Source organism: Rissa tridactyla, chromosome 7 (assembly GCF_028500815.1).
Source record: "Rissa tridactyla isolate bRisTri1 chromosome 7, bRisTri1.patW.cur.20221130, whole genome shotgun sequence".
NCBI classification, from domain to species: Eukaryota; Metazoa; Chordata; class Aves; order Charadriiformes; family Laridae; genus Rissa; species Rissa tridactyla.
The window spans coordinates 18,602,706-18,622,534 of NC_071472.1; the positions used below are offsets into that span (position 1 = coordinate 18,602,706).

Genomic DNA, 19,829 nt, shown 5'->3' on the forward strand with positions numbered 1-19,829 from the left:
TTCCCTGTATGCCCATGTACCCCTCTCCCAAAGGCTATGACATATCTTTTGTCTACATGAGGCAGCTAAAGCTGCCCTAGCTACATTTCTTGATGTTGATGTTCAAAGCTGCTGCTGACTGCAAACCACACCAATTTCCGCTGGAGTAGCAGCCAGATGAATTTACTACTGTTGTAAATAACAGGCTTGGATTGTTCAGTCTCTGCCCTTTGTGTTGTCGGTAGATTAAAGATAGTGGTGTCTTGCAGAAGCAATGAGAACTGATGCAAGACTTGCTGTGTGCAATACAGACTTTCAGATTAGAGTGACCTCTCTAATCTTGCTAGGTGTCCCTAATGTGGCTCATCTTTTGTTAAATTACCTCACCATTGTGCAGATCCCGTGGTCTATCTGATCCTGCCTTTTTAAATATCTCTTTGCCACATAATACCTCCATGGACAATGAGTGGAAAGGAGGATCTGAGATCATGTTTGGGACTACTCTTTGTCCACTTTCCAAAGCGTCAATTCCTTGATAATTTGTTGCTTGTTACAGAGTTCATCCCAATGTGTCTAGAAGATTCTTTGCCTGTTGTCAGGAGGTCTGTCCATATGCCATTTGAATGTTTTCTCCTTAACACGCTGTTCAGATTTACTGGAAAAGGTAGGTATCACCACTACTGGCTGCTGGGTGACCCCCCTCCTCATAGTGCGGTGGGGCAGTGACAGATCTCCTCCTGGATGATGCTGCCTCCATTACAGCACAGAAACATTAACTCTTTAGGTGTTACTACTGCATCTTTCCCAACTGAGGAAGAGGATGGTGGAGGAACAATGTTTGTTCTATATCTATTAGAGCCTGTTCTCCTGTCTTTGATAAATGCTGTGCATTACAAAGAGACTCCAAGAAAAAGCTGTTTACCAAGGGGAAAGGGAGAGAAAACAAATAACTGGAAAGTCAATTCCATAGAGAGGAATATGGGGGTACAACTCCAAATACAGATATCTCTGCTCTGATGTGGTTTACTTTGGACTCAGGAACTCACTGAGCAGCAGGGCCAGAGCTGACAAGGTTCAGTTTCTCCGTGCACACACTCTCTTAAGTGAGTTCAGAGAAGTCTGTATGTGCTCAGTTGCACAGCCACACATCATGAGATCTTGATGTAGAGCTTATTTAAACAACACTATCACTAAACTGCTCCTCTTGTGCATTGGCCCTGGGGATTTACCTGTATCCTGGTCCTCTCTTTGCCTTTGCAACCACAAGTGTGATCTCTTTCTACTGGCTACTCCTGTATTCTTTATTTCAGAACAGAGTGGTGCACCAGAACCCTGGAGAGAGGAATTATCACATCTTTTATGCTCTGCTAGCTGGTGTGAGTGGGGAGCAGAAAGGTAATTTCATTTTTTTGGGATATGTCTCTATCCTCTTTCCAGTCCAGCATATGAAGCAGGTACAAGTCAACTAGAGCATGGATATTTCAGGTATTTGATTTAAAACTTTCTTGAAGGCCATATGGTGATTTCATGGAAACAGAAAGGGGAGTTGAGAGAAAGAGGCTGAGGATGACAGAAATGCTATATAAGAAAAGACACTTCAGGCGTTCTGAGTTGGAGGGAAAAGTCTGTGCAAAGTGAAGAGGGGGTACAGAGAGATGAGGTAACGAAACTGGCTAGAGGCAAAGGAAGAGTCTTGATTCAGATGCTGATGGAAGCTGTTCCAGGATTGCAAAGGTTGGACTGACAGAAATACTTTTACAACAAACCTTCAGTATAGGTAATAGGAGAGATAAGAATTAGAAAGACCAGTGATGTAGTGGCAGGACTAGAGTGAAAACTTGTGTAGTATCTGAACAAAGAGTTTATAGTTCTGTACATCGGCAAGGGAGTGGTGGGTCTGTAAGATGGCCTGCAGAGAAAGTGGCAGCTGTGGAAGAATCCTCTTTGTAGTGCATCACCCCCTTAACAACGTTTGTGTGTACCTGCCCCGGGCACTGCTGAGCACTGATGGTCTTGCTGAAGAGGTCAGATAGGCAGCAACATGTTACAGTTGCACTCTGGTTTTGAGGGACTGGGGAATTTCTTTATGTCTTTGTTTTGTGTGTGTTAGAATAATCAAATGGAAGAACTGGGCCTGACACAGAGTGAAAGGAATTAGGGCTTCAGTTCTAGGGCGTTCATGCAGTAATGGCCATGTGGGTCAATTCAGACATCCATCTAAAGCAAAAGGAAATAGTGGGGACCATGGTTATCAGCAAGTACTTAAGGAAAGCATAAAAACCAGATTATTTTTTTCAGCAGATCTCTGCTATTCTTGCCCATTTTCCTTTCCAACCTGGTGTGCCAGGCTACTTCACTTCTCCCATCTGTAATGTGTTTCTGTCTCTTGATCATCCTTGTCTCCTTTCTCCATAGATTTTTTAGTTCTCTTCTGTCCTTTTTGAAATGTGGAATCAAACCTGCAGATAGTATTTAAGATGTGGTTGTGCTACAGATATGTACAGAGACCTAATTCTCATGTGTAGTTCTGTGTTCCTTCTAAAATTGAAGGAACTGAACTGTGTTCAGTTTTTGACTGCTGCTCAGCACTGAGATGATGTCTTCAGACATCTTACTGTGACTCTCTGAACTCTGTCTCAAGTGGCGATACCTAATTTAGAGTTCATTACTGTATGCGTATAGTTAAGACTATTTTTCCGTATACTTCATGAGATTGAATTTCATGTTCTGGGGGTTTTTTTGCTGTGTCAATTCAGTATTGAAATATTCCTCTGTGAATCTGCAGCTTGGGATTTGACTGTTCTAAATCATTTTGCATACTATCTGCAAGCTTTGTTACCACACACCCTTCTCTTCCCTTTCCCCAGTACATTCAGTGTCTAGGTGTGGCTTTTGAGGGGTATGGAATCTGTTCAAATGAACTCTCCCTATGGTAAACATACACACTGTTTTGGGGGACCAAGATCATGAAACGAAAAGGCTGATTGGTAAATAAATTGTTGTCTTTCTCCTCCCTGCCTCTTTTTCCTCTTTTGCAGAGAGCCTCTCCCTCTCTGAGCCAGAGACTTATCGCTACTTGAACCAGTCTGGTTGTGTGACTGATGAGAACCTCAATGACGTAGAGATGTTCAGTAAGGTCATGGTGAGTCCTTTCCTAACTCCTCCTGAACTTCTGGGCACAATCTCAGGGCTAACCATGCTGCAGGGTCTAGATCTCACAGGCAGAATTTATTTGTCCTAAGCCAAAATTTGATGTTCGACAAGACTGAAACTCAGCTCTAACTGTTTATGGTAAAAACAAGGCTCAAAGAGTGTTTTTGGGAAACAGTCAAGGATGAATAATAATTTAGAATCATGGAGACTTTGGAGAGCATGAACCCCAGCCCATAATGCTTCCTGGGAGCCCTCTAAATGGCCTGATGCAGGAAATCTCACATTGACCATTAGAAGGGGAACAGTTAGGTCTGAAGGTAGCGTTCTCCAAAAATGTGCTGGTAAATTTGTATCACCTGTGCAAATGGCGTGTTCTGAAGTACCACACAGATTTCTGTAACTTTACCAGAGATTATGGGTTTAACCGGATGAATATGCAATTCATGTTTTGCTTGATAAGCGGTTATTGGCCTGAGGGCTTTAATAACGTAGATGAAACCAGATAGGCAAGGTGAGAGGAGTCAGTTTAGGATTTCAATAGCGCCTGCTTAGGTGGGATTTAAGGGAAGGAAATATCTCCTGTACAGCAGAGGTTTCAATGGTGACATGGTATTTATACTTCAGTTGAGGAGAAGCCTGGAGGTAAAAAGGGAACTAGAACGCTGACAAGGCCAAATGCTTGAAAACTAGGATCTGCACCTCAAAGTCAATTTATGCCCCAAGAACCCTGCCTCGCATGCATGCACTAAGACAGAGGGAAAGTGCCATATTTCCTTATTACCTGGTAACCTGTTTCTAACCCTCTAGCAGTTAGTGCTGAAAGCCTGATTTTAAATCTTGCTGCATACATCTACTGTTTTAAGCTAGGGTAAATTAAGGGGGTTACATGGATCAGAGTAAATTAAGTATATTGCATGGATCCGTCCTTCAGGGAAGACAATAAGGCAGAATGTGGAAGCAGTCCAGTGGCATCTGTAACCGGTACTGCCGGTGTTCAGGGAAGGATTCGCTCACACAGGCATGTCATGTTCCTATGACAGACAGCAACGTCCAACCTGAGGATAGGGCAAATGCCCACCTGCCTCAGGTGGGGATAGCGTAAATGAAGGAGAGAATGGGAGACAGTGAAGATCACTGACAGGGGCTGTGCCATCCCATTTCACTTTGATTCCTGGTGACTATAATTCTGAGTTTTACATGTTATACGGGCTGGGCATGAGTGTGGTAGTTCCATTGTACTGTGGCTGTATGTACAGCCAACATTAGCTGTATGGTTTTGCATAGACTGCCATGAAGGTGGTGGACTTCAGCACTGAAGAAATCAGAGACATCTTCAAACTTCTTTCTGGCACACTTCATCTGGGAAATGTTGAATTCATGACAGCTGGCGGGGCCCAGGTTACAACGAAAGCAGGTAAGTGGGACCCCAGAAGGCCCCCAGTAAAGCTCACTCCATCATTCTTTCTCCCTCTGTTATGCTGGGCTGCAGTGCCTTTGCCAGCAGGTGCCGGGCAGTTTAACCCTGCAAAAGGATTGCCACAGGATGCATGGCTCCAGAGCATCAGTATGATTTTGTTGGGCTGTGGCCCTGCGATCCATTTGTTCTCCTGGGTAGTCTGAGACTGAGTCCACAGTCTCATAGTTTCTCTTTTGTGTTGAAAGAGCAGTAAGAAATAGGAGCAGGGAGGAGTTTGAGATAAAAGTAGTCTGTTAACAGGCTTTCCTACATCTTCCTTTGAAGCATCCGTTAGCATGCACTCTGTTACAGTTATCCAATCTGAGCTGGTCTGGTAAAGTGAATCCCTAAACAGACAGAAGCAATAAATATATATTACAACTGCTTCAAGTCTCAAGTTAATTGTCTCTCTTCTTGACATCCAAATTTAGTATCCCATGCCCAGACTGCACTATTGTGCCTTTAGGAAAACGTATCTTCTCATTCAATAAATATTTTGCTGGTGCTGAGCTTTACACAGTGCTTTGCTCTTCCTGTTGTCAGCAGAAAGGCTGACTTATATGAGTGTCTGACTGTGGCCCATAACAGGTGCTGACCCTGCCTCACACTGGATATGTGATTTTAAGAGAATTAAGTAAAGGGGAGTGTGTTTTGTGGTGGGGCTTAGGCACTTGCCTTGTAGGAGACCCTGGGATTTCCTCACTGAGCTACAGAATATGGATCCCCCATGAGTGATGGGGATCCATGCAGGAGAAAAAAGTGTGTCCTCCTTTGTTATTAGTGCTGAACATTGCCAGTGACCTCCTGGGCTTAGACGCCTTCCAGCTATCTGAAGTACTGACGCAGAGGTCCATGATTCTGCGTGGGGAAGAGATCAGCTCCCCTCTCACTGTGGAGCAGGTAAGTGTCCTAGTGTACGCTCCTGCTTCTGCCACTTCTGCATTTCCAGGCCCTCTGTCTCCCCCTCCTATCATCCATTCAAGTTTAGGGTTTCCTGTTACACCCCCTTGGTGCTCAGCTGTGTCCTCAAGTATATTGCCCTTGTTGGTAGTTCACGTCCCAATGTTGACTCTGCTTTTTAGGCTTTACAAGGGAGTTCATTTGCAAATGACAATGCCGGTTTTAAGTCACTTTCACTCACCAGGAATTGGTTGTACTTGTGTCATGCAGAAGGTACACCAGATGCTTTGTGGTAATTCACGTGTGCATGCTTTTACCTTGCAGAACTCCCAGGTTACGCTGCGATGCTGCTTGCACACAGATAAAAGCTTGCACACAGTTGCCACAAAACATCCAGCAGATGGTAGGTTGTTACCCCACAGTAGCTTCTTTGTGTATCCATACAACCGCAAAGAGGACAAATGAACTGATATGTAGTTCTCATCTTCTGAACTTGTACTGTGTGCTGGAGGCAGTCCTGGTTATCTATTACATTTCTCTTTGGTTCATCACAGTATTGTGCCTGCTAACTTTAACTTGTGGTGTTGCCGATCACTTGAGGGCACTCTTGGTGTTTTAGGTCCATGCACAGATAACTGTAGAAAATCTTCTCTCGTGGGTAAAATGCAAGACTCTGGGAAACAACGAGCAATATTACTATGGTGGAAGAAGCATAATGTTATAGCAAAATGAACATTTGTAATGGAAATCTTGTGCTGGCACAGACTGCAGAGCCTTATCAATCCAACCTCTACGTTGGCAGAGAAACCAGAGTTACTAGGCGTTCTGTGACTGTCTAACTTTCCTTCAGATTTCCCATGGAAGGAATTTCACAGCCTCTTTAAGTATCCTGCTCTTAGCTGCAGTGGAGTCTGGAGCTGAAAAGATTTTCCTCGTATTTAGATTACCTTTGACATCCCAGCTGTCCACCTTATAAGCTTCCGCTTCTGTGAAGTTTTTCACGCGGTGTTCTCTTTTCTAAGCTAAACAATCCAGTTCCTTCAGTGTTTCCTTGTAAGTAATTTTCTAAATCTCTTCTTCTTCATCTGTCTCTGTTTTCCCACATCTTTCAAGAAGTGGAGTGCCTGTAACTGGACACCATATTCAAGCTGAAGTCTCAGCAGTGCTCATTACAGCAGAGTAGGTCCTTCTTTTCTTGCTGCAAACACACCTGCTTAGTGTATCACAAACTAAGCTTTGCCCTTAAGAAATGGTATCTTTTTTTTTCATAGTTTGTGACCTTTCTTTGCAATGAAATTCTGTGAAAATTATTTTTCAGCCTATAGTCTGTGGTAGATATCCTCAGTACCCAGTACCACAGCTTCTTTTCTCATCTGTCTGTCGTAAATAAGCCACACCTTTCTGTATCAGTGCAAAAGGCTGGATAACAAGTAATGCCAGAGAGACACTCCATGCAATCCAGAGCAACAGCGCGCAGTTGTAGCATTTAGTGTCTCCCTGAACAGAGCTTTCCCCGATAGTATAGCTATTCCTGACATTTGTGCATGTTCAACCTCATGTTTACTGCTTGCAGCCCGGGGAAGTACTAAGGCTGCAAGAAAATTGGTATAGCAAGTGGATGCTGCTACTTAGCTGTTTTCACTAGGTGAGCCTGTTGCACCGAACACTGGGCCTGTAAAGACTGTTCCCGCTTCAGCCCTCATGGACTGTGCCCACCTATTCCTGCTTCAGCCCTCGTGTACTGCTTAAGCCCTCATGTACTGTGCCCACCTATTCCCACTCGTTGTTGCAGGAACACATTGATAGAGCTGCCAGGGATTTCTCATTGTGTAACAGGCTCGTTGCCCGTCTGAGCTTTGACATTTCAGTGGGCTGAATGGATGAACTGGCCTGAAGGCGGGCAAAGCTGGGAGGATGAAAGGATCCTTTCAGAATCTCATTTGAGCCATATTGTGGGGAAAGCGGCTTTGCTTACAGCTGGACGGGGAGGTCCTGTTCCTGGAAAATGAGTCCAACTTACTGTGTGGCCAGAGACACTGCAGAGCCATGGCCTTGAGGGCATTCTCAGTCCCAACTAATAAGACAGTTTATCTGATGGCGAGAAGAAATACCCAGAAAAGGCGCGTGTGCCCATGCTTTGAAATGTTCTCTTCTGTGGAGAAGGGAGGTTGCTATGTGTCTTAGGCCTTGGGTTGCTGGAGAGGAGATACTAACCAGGAAGAGAAAGGAGGAGAAAGACAGTGACATTGGGTGAAAAGCAAAATCTTGCAGGCTGGACCTCAGAAGCTTGCTGAGAGGGGCTGGGAGGATTCGGAGGCAGCTGGCCTGTGCCATCAGCAAAGCAGGACAGGAGAGGTCATGTTATTCAGGCTTGTAAAACTAAAGAGGATGAAGGTGCATTTAGAAGATGTCTGTCATTGCTGTCAGGCCTGCTGAAGGAATTACCCTGGTGTCAGAGGCGAGACAACCTGTAGTTGATCTAGATGCTGCAGTTTATTTATGAAATTAGAAGATTATAGCTTTTACCCTACTTGATTATTTCACACACTTGCTCATGCACCCCTCAGAATTATGTTCACTAGATGTCAGCTTTTCCCAGGAGGGAGATTGCTGCTTGTCCAGGAGGACTGGGCAGAAAGTTGTGTTTGATCATGTTGTGTAGCTCCTTATGAGTCTCACGAACTACCAGCCAAGGTCCTTGGGCATACCCTGACATTTGTCTCCACATGTCTCTGATCTCTGGGATCTTTCCCCACTTCCAGCATCTTTCTTCCAGTCAAGATCTTTTCCACCTTCTTTCCTGTCTCTTTTTTCTACTCTCTGGGATCATGCCTTCTTTTTGGGAACCTTTATTTTTGGCCTCCTCTTCTTTCCAGAACCATAAACCCTGGTTTTGTAGTCTAAATAGTGTATGTGCAGGACAGCATGTGATCAGCCTCTTAATTTCTTACTTTGTGGTTCTGTCTCATGTCTTTTGATTAATTGGAAGTTTTCGGGCATGCCACTTTTGTTTAGTCCAAGTGTTATCAAAACTTACAACCAGCCCATTCCCGTTACAGCTATCCAGCAGCAGGCTTTTGCTTGAGATTTCAAAAGTTCAATTTCGGACATTCATCCACACGCTTACATACACCCTATTATTTACTGCCTGTTAGCGATCGACAATTTAAGTTATTTTTTCCACATCTGACACTTGGTTATGACACACGGTATGTTGGGTCAGCTCCAGAAAGGTCTCTCAACCCATGTTTTTCTGGGGCATGTATCCTGGCCGGCCTATCCCGTCTTCCAATAAGATAATGCTGTTTGCAGGAAAGTTTGGGAGAGGTGATTTTTGAGGCTAACTTGGTGATAGACTACTCTATTAAATTCTGCCCTACCAGTTTTTGAAAAACTGCGTGGACACCCATTTGACAGCTCTACTAGGAGTACTGAACCGAGATACCTTGCCTGTCACTGCAAATCTTGGCTCAGGTGATGCAAATGACTGGTGCGGGCTTAGTCATGAGGTATTTTGTGACCTTCCCTGCCCCAGCACTCGTTTCAAAAGATGTCAAGGATTTTGCTACTTCATTCAGCTTCTCAAGTTCAGTTACCCAAAGGTCAGACATGGCACATCTGTGGTGGCTGGGCTGTTTGCGAACTTGAATGTTGACTGTACATATAAATACTACAGCATGCACAAGCAGTACAGAGGCTGAGACATCTAAAGAGGAGTGGAGGAACCTGAAGTCCCATAGAGATCTGTGGTGCCCCTTATGCCTTCTCTTCTCCCTGTGACTCATTTTTTCTCTCTGCATTTACAGGCAGCTGACTCCAGGGACTCCCTCTCTATGGCGCTGTATTCCCAGTGTTTTTCATGGCTCATTAGCAAGATTAATACGAAGATCAAAGGCAAGGAAAACTTTAAGTCTGTGGGCATCCTGGATATCTTTGGCTTCGAGAACTTTCAGGTCAGGATTTTGTCTTTTGCAGGGTGGGTTGGTTTTGGAGATGTCAGTGCATATAGGAAGGAGTTTTGGTAGGATTGTATCCTGTTTAGGTTAGCATAGGGCATTCTGGGATTTCTCCACTGTCGCTTCCCTCTGGGAGCAGCAAGATATATTTAGCTGTCCATTTTTGACACCTGTATTCACGTAGGCTGATGTTCAAGGTCTGGTTTGTGACACAGATCCTAAACAGATGTGCTGTGATAGATAATATTGAATTTGTGACTTGTATACAAATCAAATGTCCAACTCCTATGTGCACATTGTTTGTTTTGTTTACATCTGTTTTGCCTTGTGTCGAGAATCCTGTGCATAATGCTTCTGGTTGCAACTGATAAGGCATGTATGTTGAGCAGCCATATAGTAACTGCTCAGATATTTCACAGAAGAGAAAGCCCAGTGACCTAACGCTTAGGGAATTACATTTCTTTCTTCCTAAGAAAAAGAGAAATGTGATTGTCTTTAGCATTTTTTACTACCACTTAGGCCTACTGAATTAACCTTGCATGAGCTACAAAAGCTGCTCTCCTACTGGATCTCCCCGTACTATCCTCCTCATGTCCATCTGACACCCCTTGCCTCTACGCTCTCTGGCTTTATTCCAGCCTGCCACCTTCCCCATCACTGTTACACGTTCTTTTAGAGCCCAGGGAAAATAATGTAAAGTTTTATCATCTTTGTTTCTTCTTACAGGTGAATCGTTTTGAGCAGTTTAACATTAACTATGCAAACGAGAAACTCCAGGAATATTTCAACAAACACATCTTCTCTTTGGAGCAGCTGGAGTACAACAGGTGACAAATGGAGGGAGTGGCCCTCTATTGCTTTCACGGGTGGTAGAACGGAGGACATCATTCCTCCTTTGTGCTCTCCAGTCCCTACCACTAAAGCAGGACAGGCAGCTGGGCCTTAGTGCAACCCTGACTGTGGATGTGTCTCTGCAAGCACCTTCCATGTGCTTTGCCAGCATAGGTCACTTGTCTTCAAGCAAAAACTTTCTGCCCTGTAGTATTTAGAAAGTCCAGATTCCCTTCTGTCTCTCAGCTGAATAGGGATATCTTGGGCTTTAAGCAATTAGAACACTTGATCGCTGGCCTTATTACTGACTTGAGCAATGATTTACCAAAGGTAGTGGTGGTGTTATGCAGATGGAATCTTGGTGTCCAAAAAATAAAGTCCCTTAAGATAGATGAATAGATATCCAACAGCTCTTTTCTGTCCTAGAGTTCCTATGCTGTGAAAATGTCTCTTTTCCTCAGCAAGGAGATTTACATCAGGCTGCTTCCTGAGCTTAAAGAGCGTGGGGCCTTCTGCACAGCTGTTTCTCTTCTGTGAGCTTCATATTGGATTGTATTTTGCGAAGTACCTGGGATGTTCTAGAGTATTTCCGCTTCTAGAGAAGGCTGCTAGACAAATACTTCAGTTCTTGCTCTGAAACAGAAGCCTTTATGTTTGTGAATGAAGCAATTGAATAGGGTCAGTGAGGGCAAATGAGAGCAGCCTTGTAAAGGGAGACAGTTGAATAGGCAATTCATGAAATTCTAAAGATTACAAAACTGCAAGGCTATTTATGCACTCACTTCTCAGGCCAATTCCACCATTGCAGGAAGCTTGTGTTAAGAATGGTATCATCGTGACAAAAGATTTTTTCCTCATGATTATGTAGGAGTGTAAGTTCTGTGGCTGAACTTTGGAAAGAACAAGAGAATTTTATCGTTGACTACTCATGAAGTTATTCTAGGGTGATGTGATTAAAGCTCATCTTTCACAGTATCAGCTCTGCTTCCTCAGGTTTAGTAAATAGCTCCATGTATTTCGTCATTCAATTAGAAAAGAGGTCTGTGGCACTAGAAACAACTTGATTCATTTGTGATTTGATTTATTTCAGAAAACTCTGCTCCCTTCAATTCTGGAAGAACTTCATGCTCTTAGAAGGAATCCAAGAGGTCTTTTTGTAAAACTATATGACCTATCTGGCACCCATTGTTGCAAAAATCTGAGACACCATGAACTGATATTTTTTTGTCATTAAATGGATAAGATATTCTGTTTTCTGTGGGGGTTAGATAGTTCTTTGCATATGTCAGAAATTATTCCAGTTTGTTGCTCCCAACTATTGCCCACAGGTTTCTGAATGCTTTGAACCTGAAAGTATGAAGCCTAGGCTGAAGGGTTTGTAGACAAAACGTTACCCTTCACGTGGAAGGTGGCTGTATCAGAATGTCAGTAAGTAGCTTCACACTTAGCCTGTAGTCTTCCTTGTATTCCCGAGCAAGAGTTATTCCCAGGCTTCTCTGAATTCTGAAAACAGAAACAGCCTGTATTATGGGAGTATAAAAAGATGATAAGGCGGGAGGGGGCAGGGAGAAACACATTCATCACAGATTTACAGAATATCATAGATGATTTTCAAAACATATTTATTGCACTGCTGTACCTACATCAGCTCCCGTTCTGAAAGATGCAGGACCACCCTGTAGGTCCCCTGTGTGTCAGGCCAAAGCTTATGTGTGTCAACCCCTTCAAAACTCTCCCTGAAAAGTTGCTCCTGTCTCTTCTTCTGATGGACCTATGAATTGTGGTTCAGTCTTCTGGCAGATGTGCTTCAGACCTGCTTTCCAGATTGGTGGGTCAGCAGTTGACTCTTGAAGCTGTGTAGCAAACTGTCCGTCATCACCACTGCTTCAGCTGATGCTCATCACTCCTGAAAAAGCAACTGAGAGCAACTACAATTTCTTAGAGTTTGGTGTGGAATTTGCTCAATGTCTGTAAGATGTATCAGTCTAAATCACCAGGATGGATAAGAAAGGCCATTTCCTACTTCCATCTCCTTATGTTAACAGTGCATTGTGTGTCCGATTCTTTTTCCTCAGCCATGGCAAAACCCAATTCCGGCACATTGTTTTGAGTTCTTAGACAGCTGCCATGCTCAGCTGTTTCTGTTCTTCTGTACTTCAGGGGGTTGGATCCTGCATTTCACATCTTTCTTCTGTTTGTTCTTGACTCTCAGGGAAGGGATAAACTGGGAAGCCATTGACTGGATGGATAATGCAGAGTGCCTGGACCTTATCGAGAAGGTGAGCAGTTATCTGTGACAGTTTCCAGGGATCACAACTAGAACTGCTGATTGCCTTGAGACCTTCCCTGGGGTCTTCTGATTTTAAAAACAGGTAGTTGCTTAGATACACTTCCCAACATGTCCTGGAAAAAGTATGAGCTGTTCTAGCCATATCCCAGCTCAAGAAAGCAGATCTCTGCTCAGTGTTGACAGTAAGCTTAGGGAGGGTGTCATAGTTTTTGACAGGGAGCAGCATTAAAGTAAAACCTTAATGTGATTTTTTTAATAAATAATCTCCACTTATGTTCTGCTTCCTGAATGCATTGATTTTCTGCTTCAGCTCGAGCTTTTCTGGGTGTAACTCAGGGGTTATTGGTCAGTGTGCTTGCTGTCCGGATCTCCCGTTCTTGGCATGGTACTGTGTAGTTAGAGCTTTAGCTGACTGTAAAAGCCTGTCTCTTGTCTGGCTGTAGAAACTGGGTCTACTGGCGTTGGTGAATGAAGAGAGTCGATTCCCCAAAGGCACAGACAACACCCTTCTGGAAAAACTTCACAGCCAGCATATGGTAAGTAAGAAAATAACCCGGCAGGCAAATGATCAGTATGCTAGCCCCATCAGCATTTCAAAACTGAAAGTGAAGGCTTTGTTGATGTAAAATACGTGCTTTGTGCAGGAAATTTGAAATGCCTTAGGCCCGAACCTGCGAGTGTTTAATAAGGCTGCACTGAACAAAAGTTATACGTGAAGAAACCTGCAAATAGCTTCTTGCGCACATAGAAAGAGGGAGGGTGCATTCCACAGGCTGTGGGTAGAGGATATTTGAATTTGTAGCATGGGTTCAGGTCAGGTTCTGCTGCTCTGCGACGGGACATGAGGCAGCACCCCAGGCACAGGATGCGGCTGCACAGTCTGCATGAGTTTCTCCTGCCAGCTGACTCACAGGAGTCTGCTCCAGAGCATGTCAAATCTCTGTCTCCTGGGGCTGGGGATAGCTTTTGCCTCATGACTTTTAATGAAAGCACTCTCATTGTTCCTAATTAATTAAATTCTTTCCTTCTCTTCCTTGTATTCTGGACACAGGAGTAGAAGGGCTTTTTCATGCAGGTCAGAAAGTTATCCTGGGGACACAGAAACCACAGTGAGATCACCATAGCAATCTCTTACCCTGTCTCTGGTGCAGCCAACACTCTGTTCTTAATAGTAAATAGACTGAAAACAAAGAAAATTAAACCCTGTAGCAGGGAATTATGGAATAATTTACTGCTTAGTAAGAACATTGTCAGCTAATATGTTTCCTAGTCATCCAATTCAGGCTTCATCCAAGCCTGAAAACACAATGTCGTGGTTTAACCCCATCCAGCAACTAGAACCACGCATCCACTCACTCACCCCCAAGTTGGGATGGCGAAGAGAATCGAAGAGTAAAAATGAGAAAAAACTCCTGGGTTGAGATAAAGACAGTTTCACAGGTAAAGCAAAAGCCGCGCACACAAGCAAAGCAAAACAAGGAATTCATTCCCTGCTTCCCATCGGCAGGCAGGTGTTCAGCCATCCCCAGGAAAGCAGGGCTCCATCACACCTAACAGTTACTCGGAAAGACAAACACCATAACTTCAAACATCCCCCCCTTCCTTCTCCTTCCCCCAGCTTTATATACTGACCATGACGTCACATGGTATGGAATATCCCTTTGGTCAGTTGGGGTCAGCTCTCCCAGCTGTGTCCCTCCCAACTTCTTGTGCCCTCCCAGCCTGCTCATTGGTAGGGCAGCATGAGAAGCAGAAAAGGCCTTGACTGCTTAGCAACAACCAAAACCAGTAGTGCACTGTCATCACTGTTTCTCATCCCAAATCCAAAACATAGCACCATACCAGCTGCTAGCAAGAAAATTAACTCCATCCTAGCTGAAACCATGACACATACAAATTTGTATCCTTTATCTGGCAGTTTTTTTTTAAATTGGCATAGATGCAGATATTCTCATTTTTCATAATTGCATCTAACTCTGCTAGTAATACTCATAACTACAAGTTGGATACAATAGCAATGACTTCTGGTTGGCTATTTATGCAGTTTTGTGGAAATATTTCCTTTCTTTACACTTAAATTGATGCCTTCAATTTACTCTGCTGCATCTGTCCCTTGTATTATAGGTCAAGGTATATGAGAATCCCTAATTTACCTTTTTTATTGTTGTTGGTATTTTATTAACTTTTAATATAAAACTTATGAGTATTTTTAATACACCACTTCTTTTGAATTTTCTTTCTGAACTGTCCCAGCCTCTTCAGTTTGTCTCCAAATAGACAAATTTCAAAGCTCCTCTTTCTTTCTGTCACTTGTCTCTGAAGTCTTCTACATCTTTTCTCTGTTCTTTTCTGAGATAAATAATCAGACCAGGATGCATTTCCCTTGGTAAGAAGGTACCTGTAGTTTATCGTACAGCAGCATGAGACTATCAGTATTATTTTGCATTCCTCTATGCCCCACAACATTTTGGTTGTTATTCCTGGTGATTTCTGTGCATTGACTAGTCTTTTAATTAAGCTGTTCATAGTGTCACCTCTGTCTGCTTTGAGGGGGTAGCAGTTAACGTGGAACTCTAGGGAGCTTATGAGAGATGGAAGAGGCTGAGGAGTTGGAGTGCAGGGAGAAATGATGAAGTAGATAGTGTTCTAGGTTTGCATTTTTGAAGGCAAAAGTGTTTTTTGTACCAGTTGAAGTCTCTAGTTCTGGCTGGAAGAGTGCTGGAAGTCATCCAGCTGGCGTCGCTGGAAAGCCTCAAGGACATGATAACAGAACAGGCCCTCTTCTCTGTGTTTTCTGTGGAGTGCAATAGGCTTAAGGAGAAAAAGCATAGAGCTGGGATTTAAGAGAATATGGCCTCTGATACAACTGGGGAGAGAAGCAATAAGGGGAGATGGGAGAAGGAACAAGAAGTGTAGTAAATGTGGATGAAATATAAGGCATTGGTAGAGAGGGAGAGGAGAGGAGGGTGCCAATTCACATGAGAGAGTCAGTAACAGTCATGTCTGGAGAGGGAAGTTTGTGGCTGGAAAAAGATGACTGGATTGGGAAAAGGAAAGAGCAAAGAAATGGGGTCAATATGAAAAGGAAAAAAAAGGCAATGAAGAAGTTTTCAATGGCACTAACAAATTATCAGGGTCAGAAGCCACCCACCCAATATTGCTAAGAGAACTAGAAGATGAAAGAACTGAATTACTAACAGTATTGTGCAATATCTTACTTAAAATTTTCTTAGTACTTGTATCTGAGAAGGTGGGAAATTATTTTAATTTTTAGGAAGTATTCTGGGAAATTATAGGCTTGTAATCCTTATTTCACTATTGGGTAAATTCTCAGAATGTAAATGGTCAATTACGTCAATGGAGGGAGTCCTGCAAGGCTCTTCCCATATGAGCACTGAGGTGGCAGTTTTCTGATGATTCCCGGGGCAAGGCTGGACTTTGAGGGGCCTTATGAGACTGATTGGGTTGTAAAATGAAGAAGAAAAGCAGTGTGGATAAATGAAATATGGTATGCCTGAAGGAAAACAGTCCCAGTTTCACATTTGAAATGATGGGCCCTGATCTGATTGCTGCTCTTCAGGAGCAAGACGCAGACAGATGTCGTGATGGATAGTTCCATGGAAACATCAGCACAGTGCTCAGTAGTGATAAAAAACTCAGATCAAGTATTAGAAATTCCTAGGAAAGAAACAGAATAAGAGCAGAAAACATTGTTATGGCACTGTAGAATCCATGGATCACCTGCACTTTGAACAGTGTACATCACTGGGCTGCTACACTCAAGAAGGGGTTATATCAGACCTGCTAAACAACAGGTCTGGGACAGCTTCAGTGTTACAGAACACTATGTATGGAACCCTATGTAGTAGGAACCCTGCAGTGTGGAGAAAAGATGACTAAGGGGGGATGTGATGGCTTTAAAAGTCACACATGGCCCATAGAAGACAAACGGCAGCAATGGGAGCCAGGCTTAAAACCTACTCGCAGTAGTTCCCTGTGCGGTTGGTTGAGAGCTCCCTGTGAAAGGACACTCTGAATGCAAGGAGTCTGCATGCGTTCAGGTGTGGAATGGGCAAGTATTTCAAAGAGAAATCCACTTGGGATTACAAGTTAGATAAACCTCATGAAAATAATTGGATTTTGAGAGAGTATTAGGGTGAAAGTGTCATTAACTTGCCTTGTTCTTACTCTACCCTACATAACCACAGCTGGAGGCAGAATACTCAGCTGGATGGACCGTTGATCTCAAGTGGCATGGCAGTTCTTACACAGTTAATGGTTTTCACAGAACAAAGAAAGGCGGGGAAAAATGAGAGAGTAGAATACCTAGTAAGAGAAAGGAAAAATGAATATTGAAAAAGGGGAAGAGAGGTGCAAAGAAAGATGAAAAATAGAGGAAGACAGGAGATTGGTTTGATATTTCCTTTGACACAGAAAAGATGTGTAGGTGTTCTGCCAAGCTGCCATCTTCCCTGCATCCTGATCCCATGTCCTGCACCACATGGTTTGTGTGGACCCCAGTTTCCTCAGGTGTCAGACACACCAGAATTAACATTTCATCCATGGGATGCCTGCCCAACCTTGATTCTGCAAGCCCTTGCTTACATGAGGAATGCCTTGAAGGGTTGGATTTTTCCATCTTACTGGAATAACATATTTGTAATATAGCTGCAGATATCTGCAGCAGATGTGGTCAGGCTCTGCAACAGCTAAAGTCTTTACCCATCCCAGCACTGTCATATGGCAGAATTCCTGACTGAGCCTATTTATTCTTACGCTGGCATTATAAGACCTATTTTTCTTTCATTTCAGAGCAACCACTACTATGTGAAGCCTCGGGTTACAGACCATCAGTTTGGCATAAGACATTATGCTGGGGAGGTAGGTGTTCATCTGTGAGAAGCTTGCACTTGGGCTTGAGGTCCTGGATTTTAGATTCCAAAAATCAATAATATCTCTGAACTGTGTGTTTCTGCACAGTTAGTGCCCTGTACCAGAGTGCAGGGAGTGTGACGGGCTTAAAATATCATGTCATTCTCCGGTACTATATTCTCCAGCTTGGATGTTTCACGGAATCACGGAATCACGGAATCTTCAGAGTTGGAAGGGACCTCTAGAGATCATCTAGTCCAACTCCCCTGCTAGAGCAGGATTGCCTAAAGCACATCCCTCAGGGCTGCATCCAGGCGGGTCTTGAAAATCTCCAGAGAAGGGGACTCCACCACCTGCCTGGGCAGCCTGTTCCAGTGCTCTGTCACCCTCACTGTAAAGAAGTTTTTCCGTGTATTTGAACGGAACTTCCTATGTTCTAGCTTGTGCCCATTGCCCCTTGTCCTGTCGTTGGGAACCATTGAAAAGAGCCTGGCTCCGTCCTCCTTAAACCCACCCTTTAGGTACTTGTAAACATTAATCAGGTCCCCCCTCAACCTTCTCTTCTCCAGGCTAAAGAGTCCCAGCTCTTTCAGCCTCTCCTCATAAGGGAGGTGCTCCAGTCCCACAATCATCTTGGTTGCCCTTCGCTGGACTCGCTCCAGTAGTTCCCTGTCCCTCTTGAACTGGGGAGCCCAAAACTGGACACAGTACTCCAGTTGTGGCCTCACCAGTGTTTGTTTGAGTTTCTGAGGCAACTTTTGGTTTCGGGGATAAACTCCTCCTGACTTCTGTTATTCCTGTTGCCTTTTCTTGGACGTTCAGAAACAGACAAAACCCAAAGTAAAAGTGACAAGGAAAATTTGACTTTTGTAGAGGAGGAGAAAAGGCTAAATACCTATTGCAAAAAAGGAAAAGGTCTCCAAGCATTCAAGGTTAAATGCTGCTTTTTATTGTGGAGAGATATGGAGCAGATGGAGGTGTGTCACATTAAAGACGGGCTAACCTCCTCCTCGAATCATATCTGCTGAGCACTAGTGGTTGGGAGGTCAGGGCACTGGGTTGCGTAGTTAGTATTTCCTGATGTGAATGGAGTACCTCACACCTTGCAGAGGACTTCCCCACATACACACCCCAGGCAAATCTCTGCAGCTGATTCACTTGGCTCCTGTTTTTGAGGGCTTTCTGTTTTGTTGTTTTGGTTTTTTTTTAATTGGTGGCTGAAAACCACTTTCTTGCCGGTAACTGAAGAGCTCTGGAGCTCTTCGACCCCAGAAGTTCGGTTCTTGGCACATGCCTGCAGTGTTACTGTGTATGTCTGCTGGAGGTCTTGTACATTGGCACGTTAATATAAAGTGCTTAATGATTTGTACTGCACTGTTCTAGTAGCTCTGTCTGTGTTGCAGGTGCTATATGATGTGAGAGGCTTTCTGGAGAAGAACAGAGACACCTTTCGAGATGACATTTTAAACATGCTGAAAGACAGCAGGTATGCCTCCCTTATGCTTGTGAGGAAGCCACATCTATTGTGCCAGACTAAGCCATGTTCATTTAATAATCAGACCAAGGAAAGCAATTGCTTTTGTCTGAGCATCAGGCATCATTCTCTATCATTCTTCTCCTTGTGCTTAAGTGTCCTGGCAAAAGAAAGGAGAGCTGGAGAAGTCAAGTTGAGGCACAGATTTAATCAGTACTCTTGTCCCAGTTTTGAAAAGAGCTATAAAAGCGTGACAGAAATCCCTCTAGGCAGTGGTGGTTTTCTCCCTCCTCTCTTCTCCTTTTCCTCTTTTTCTTCTTACCTCCCTGTCCCAACAATGGCAAATTTGCCCCTGAATGAGTCAAGGCGCTCTGCTGTGCTGTCAAATCCCAGCCTTTGTACAGAGGCTGCTTGTTTTCTAGCCTGCTTGTTAGTGGAGAGCTTTCGTTCTTATCCTTAGACTGAGCCCTCGCTGTGGGACTGGGCATGGCCTCTAACATTATATCCCAGTGCTGCAATATGACCCTAGAGAAATTAGCTGAATTTGACCTTCAGCAAGGTCTGGAAGACAGAGGTGGGGTCTAGTAGAAGGAGAGAGGCATCTAATAACACGGCAGACCCTAGAAGTTTTTGAGTAGCAACTCTACCACATGCCTCTTACCACAATCCATGTATTGCCTTTGGGCTCCAGCCTGAGGAGACTGTTTCAGAATTTCGTCTTCTCTGAAGCCTGCTGCAGAGTTGGAAGTGTGAGCAGCCTTGAAACAACCTGAGGGAGTTGAGGATATGAGCTGTTTGTAGCTGCCTTACTCGGACAGTGGCATCTGGGGAACATCTTACACACGGCTTGAAGCCAGAATTATGGTCATCATTGTCCAACATAATAGAAGGACTCAGAGTTTTTCAACAATCCAGAAA

General features: G+C 43.8%; 1 protein-coding gene across 1 annotated transcript in view; it reads left to right on the plus strand.

The window, feature by feature from the left end:
• Positions 1 to 19,829, plus strand: part of LOC128912274 (unconventional myosin-X-like) — an 88,092-nt gene that overhangs the window by 21,622 nt on the left and 46,641 nt on the right. The window contains exons 7-17 of the mRNA XM_054207756.1: positions 630 to 643; positions 1,290 to 1,374; positions 3,018 to 3,121; positions 4,417 to 4,546; positions 5,370 to 5,488; positions 9,295 to 9,441; positions 10,171 to 10,271; positions 12,488 to 12,554; positions 13,009 to 13,101; positions 17,378 to 17,446; positions 18,841 to 18,923. Of these exons, the coding sequence (XP_054063731.1) occupies positions 630 to 643; positions 1,290 to 1,374; positions 3,018 to 3,121; positions 4,417 to 4,546; positions 5,370 to 5,488; positions 9,295 to 9,441; positions 10,171 to 10,271; positions 12,488 to 12,554; positions 13,009 to 13,101; positions 17,378 to 17,446; positions 18,841 to 18,923 (1,012 nt within the window). The remainder of the gene's footprint in view (positions 1 to 629; positions 644 to 1,289; positions 1,375 to 3,017; positions 3,122 to 4,416; positions 4,547 to 5,369; positions 5,489 to 9,294; positions 9,442 to 10,170; positions 10,272 to 12,487; positions 12,555 to 13,008; positions 13,102 to 17,377; positions 17,447 to 18,840; positions 18,924 to 19,829) is intronic.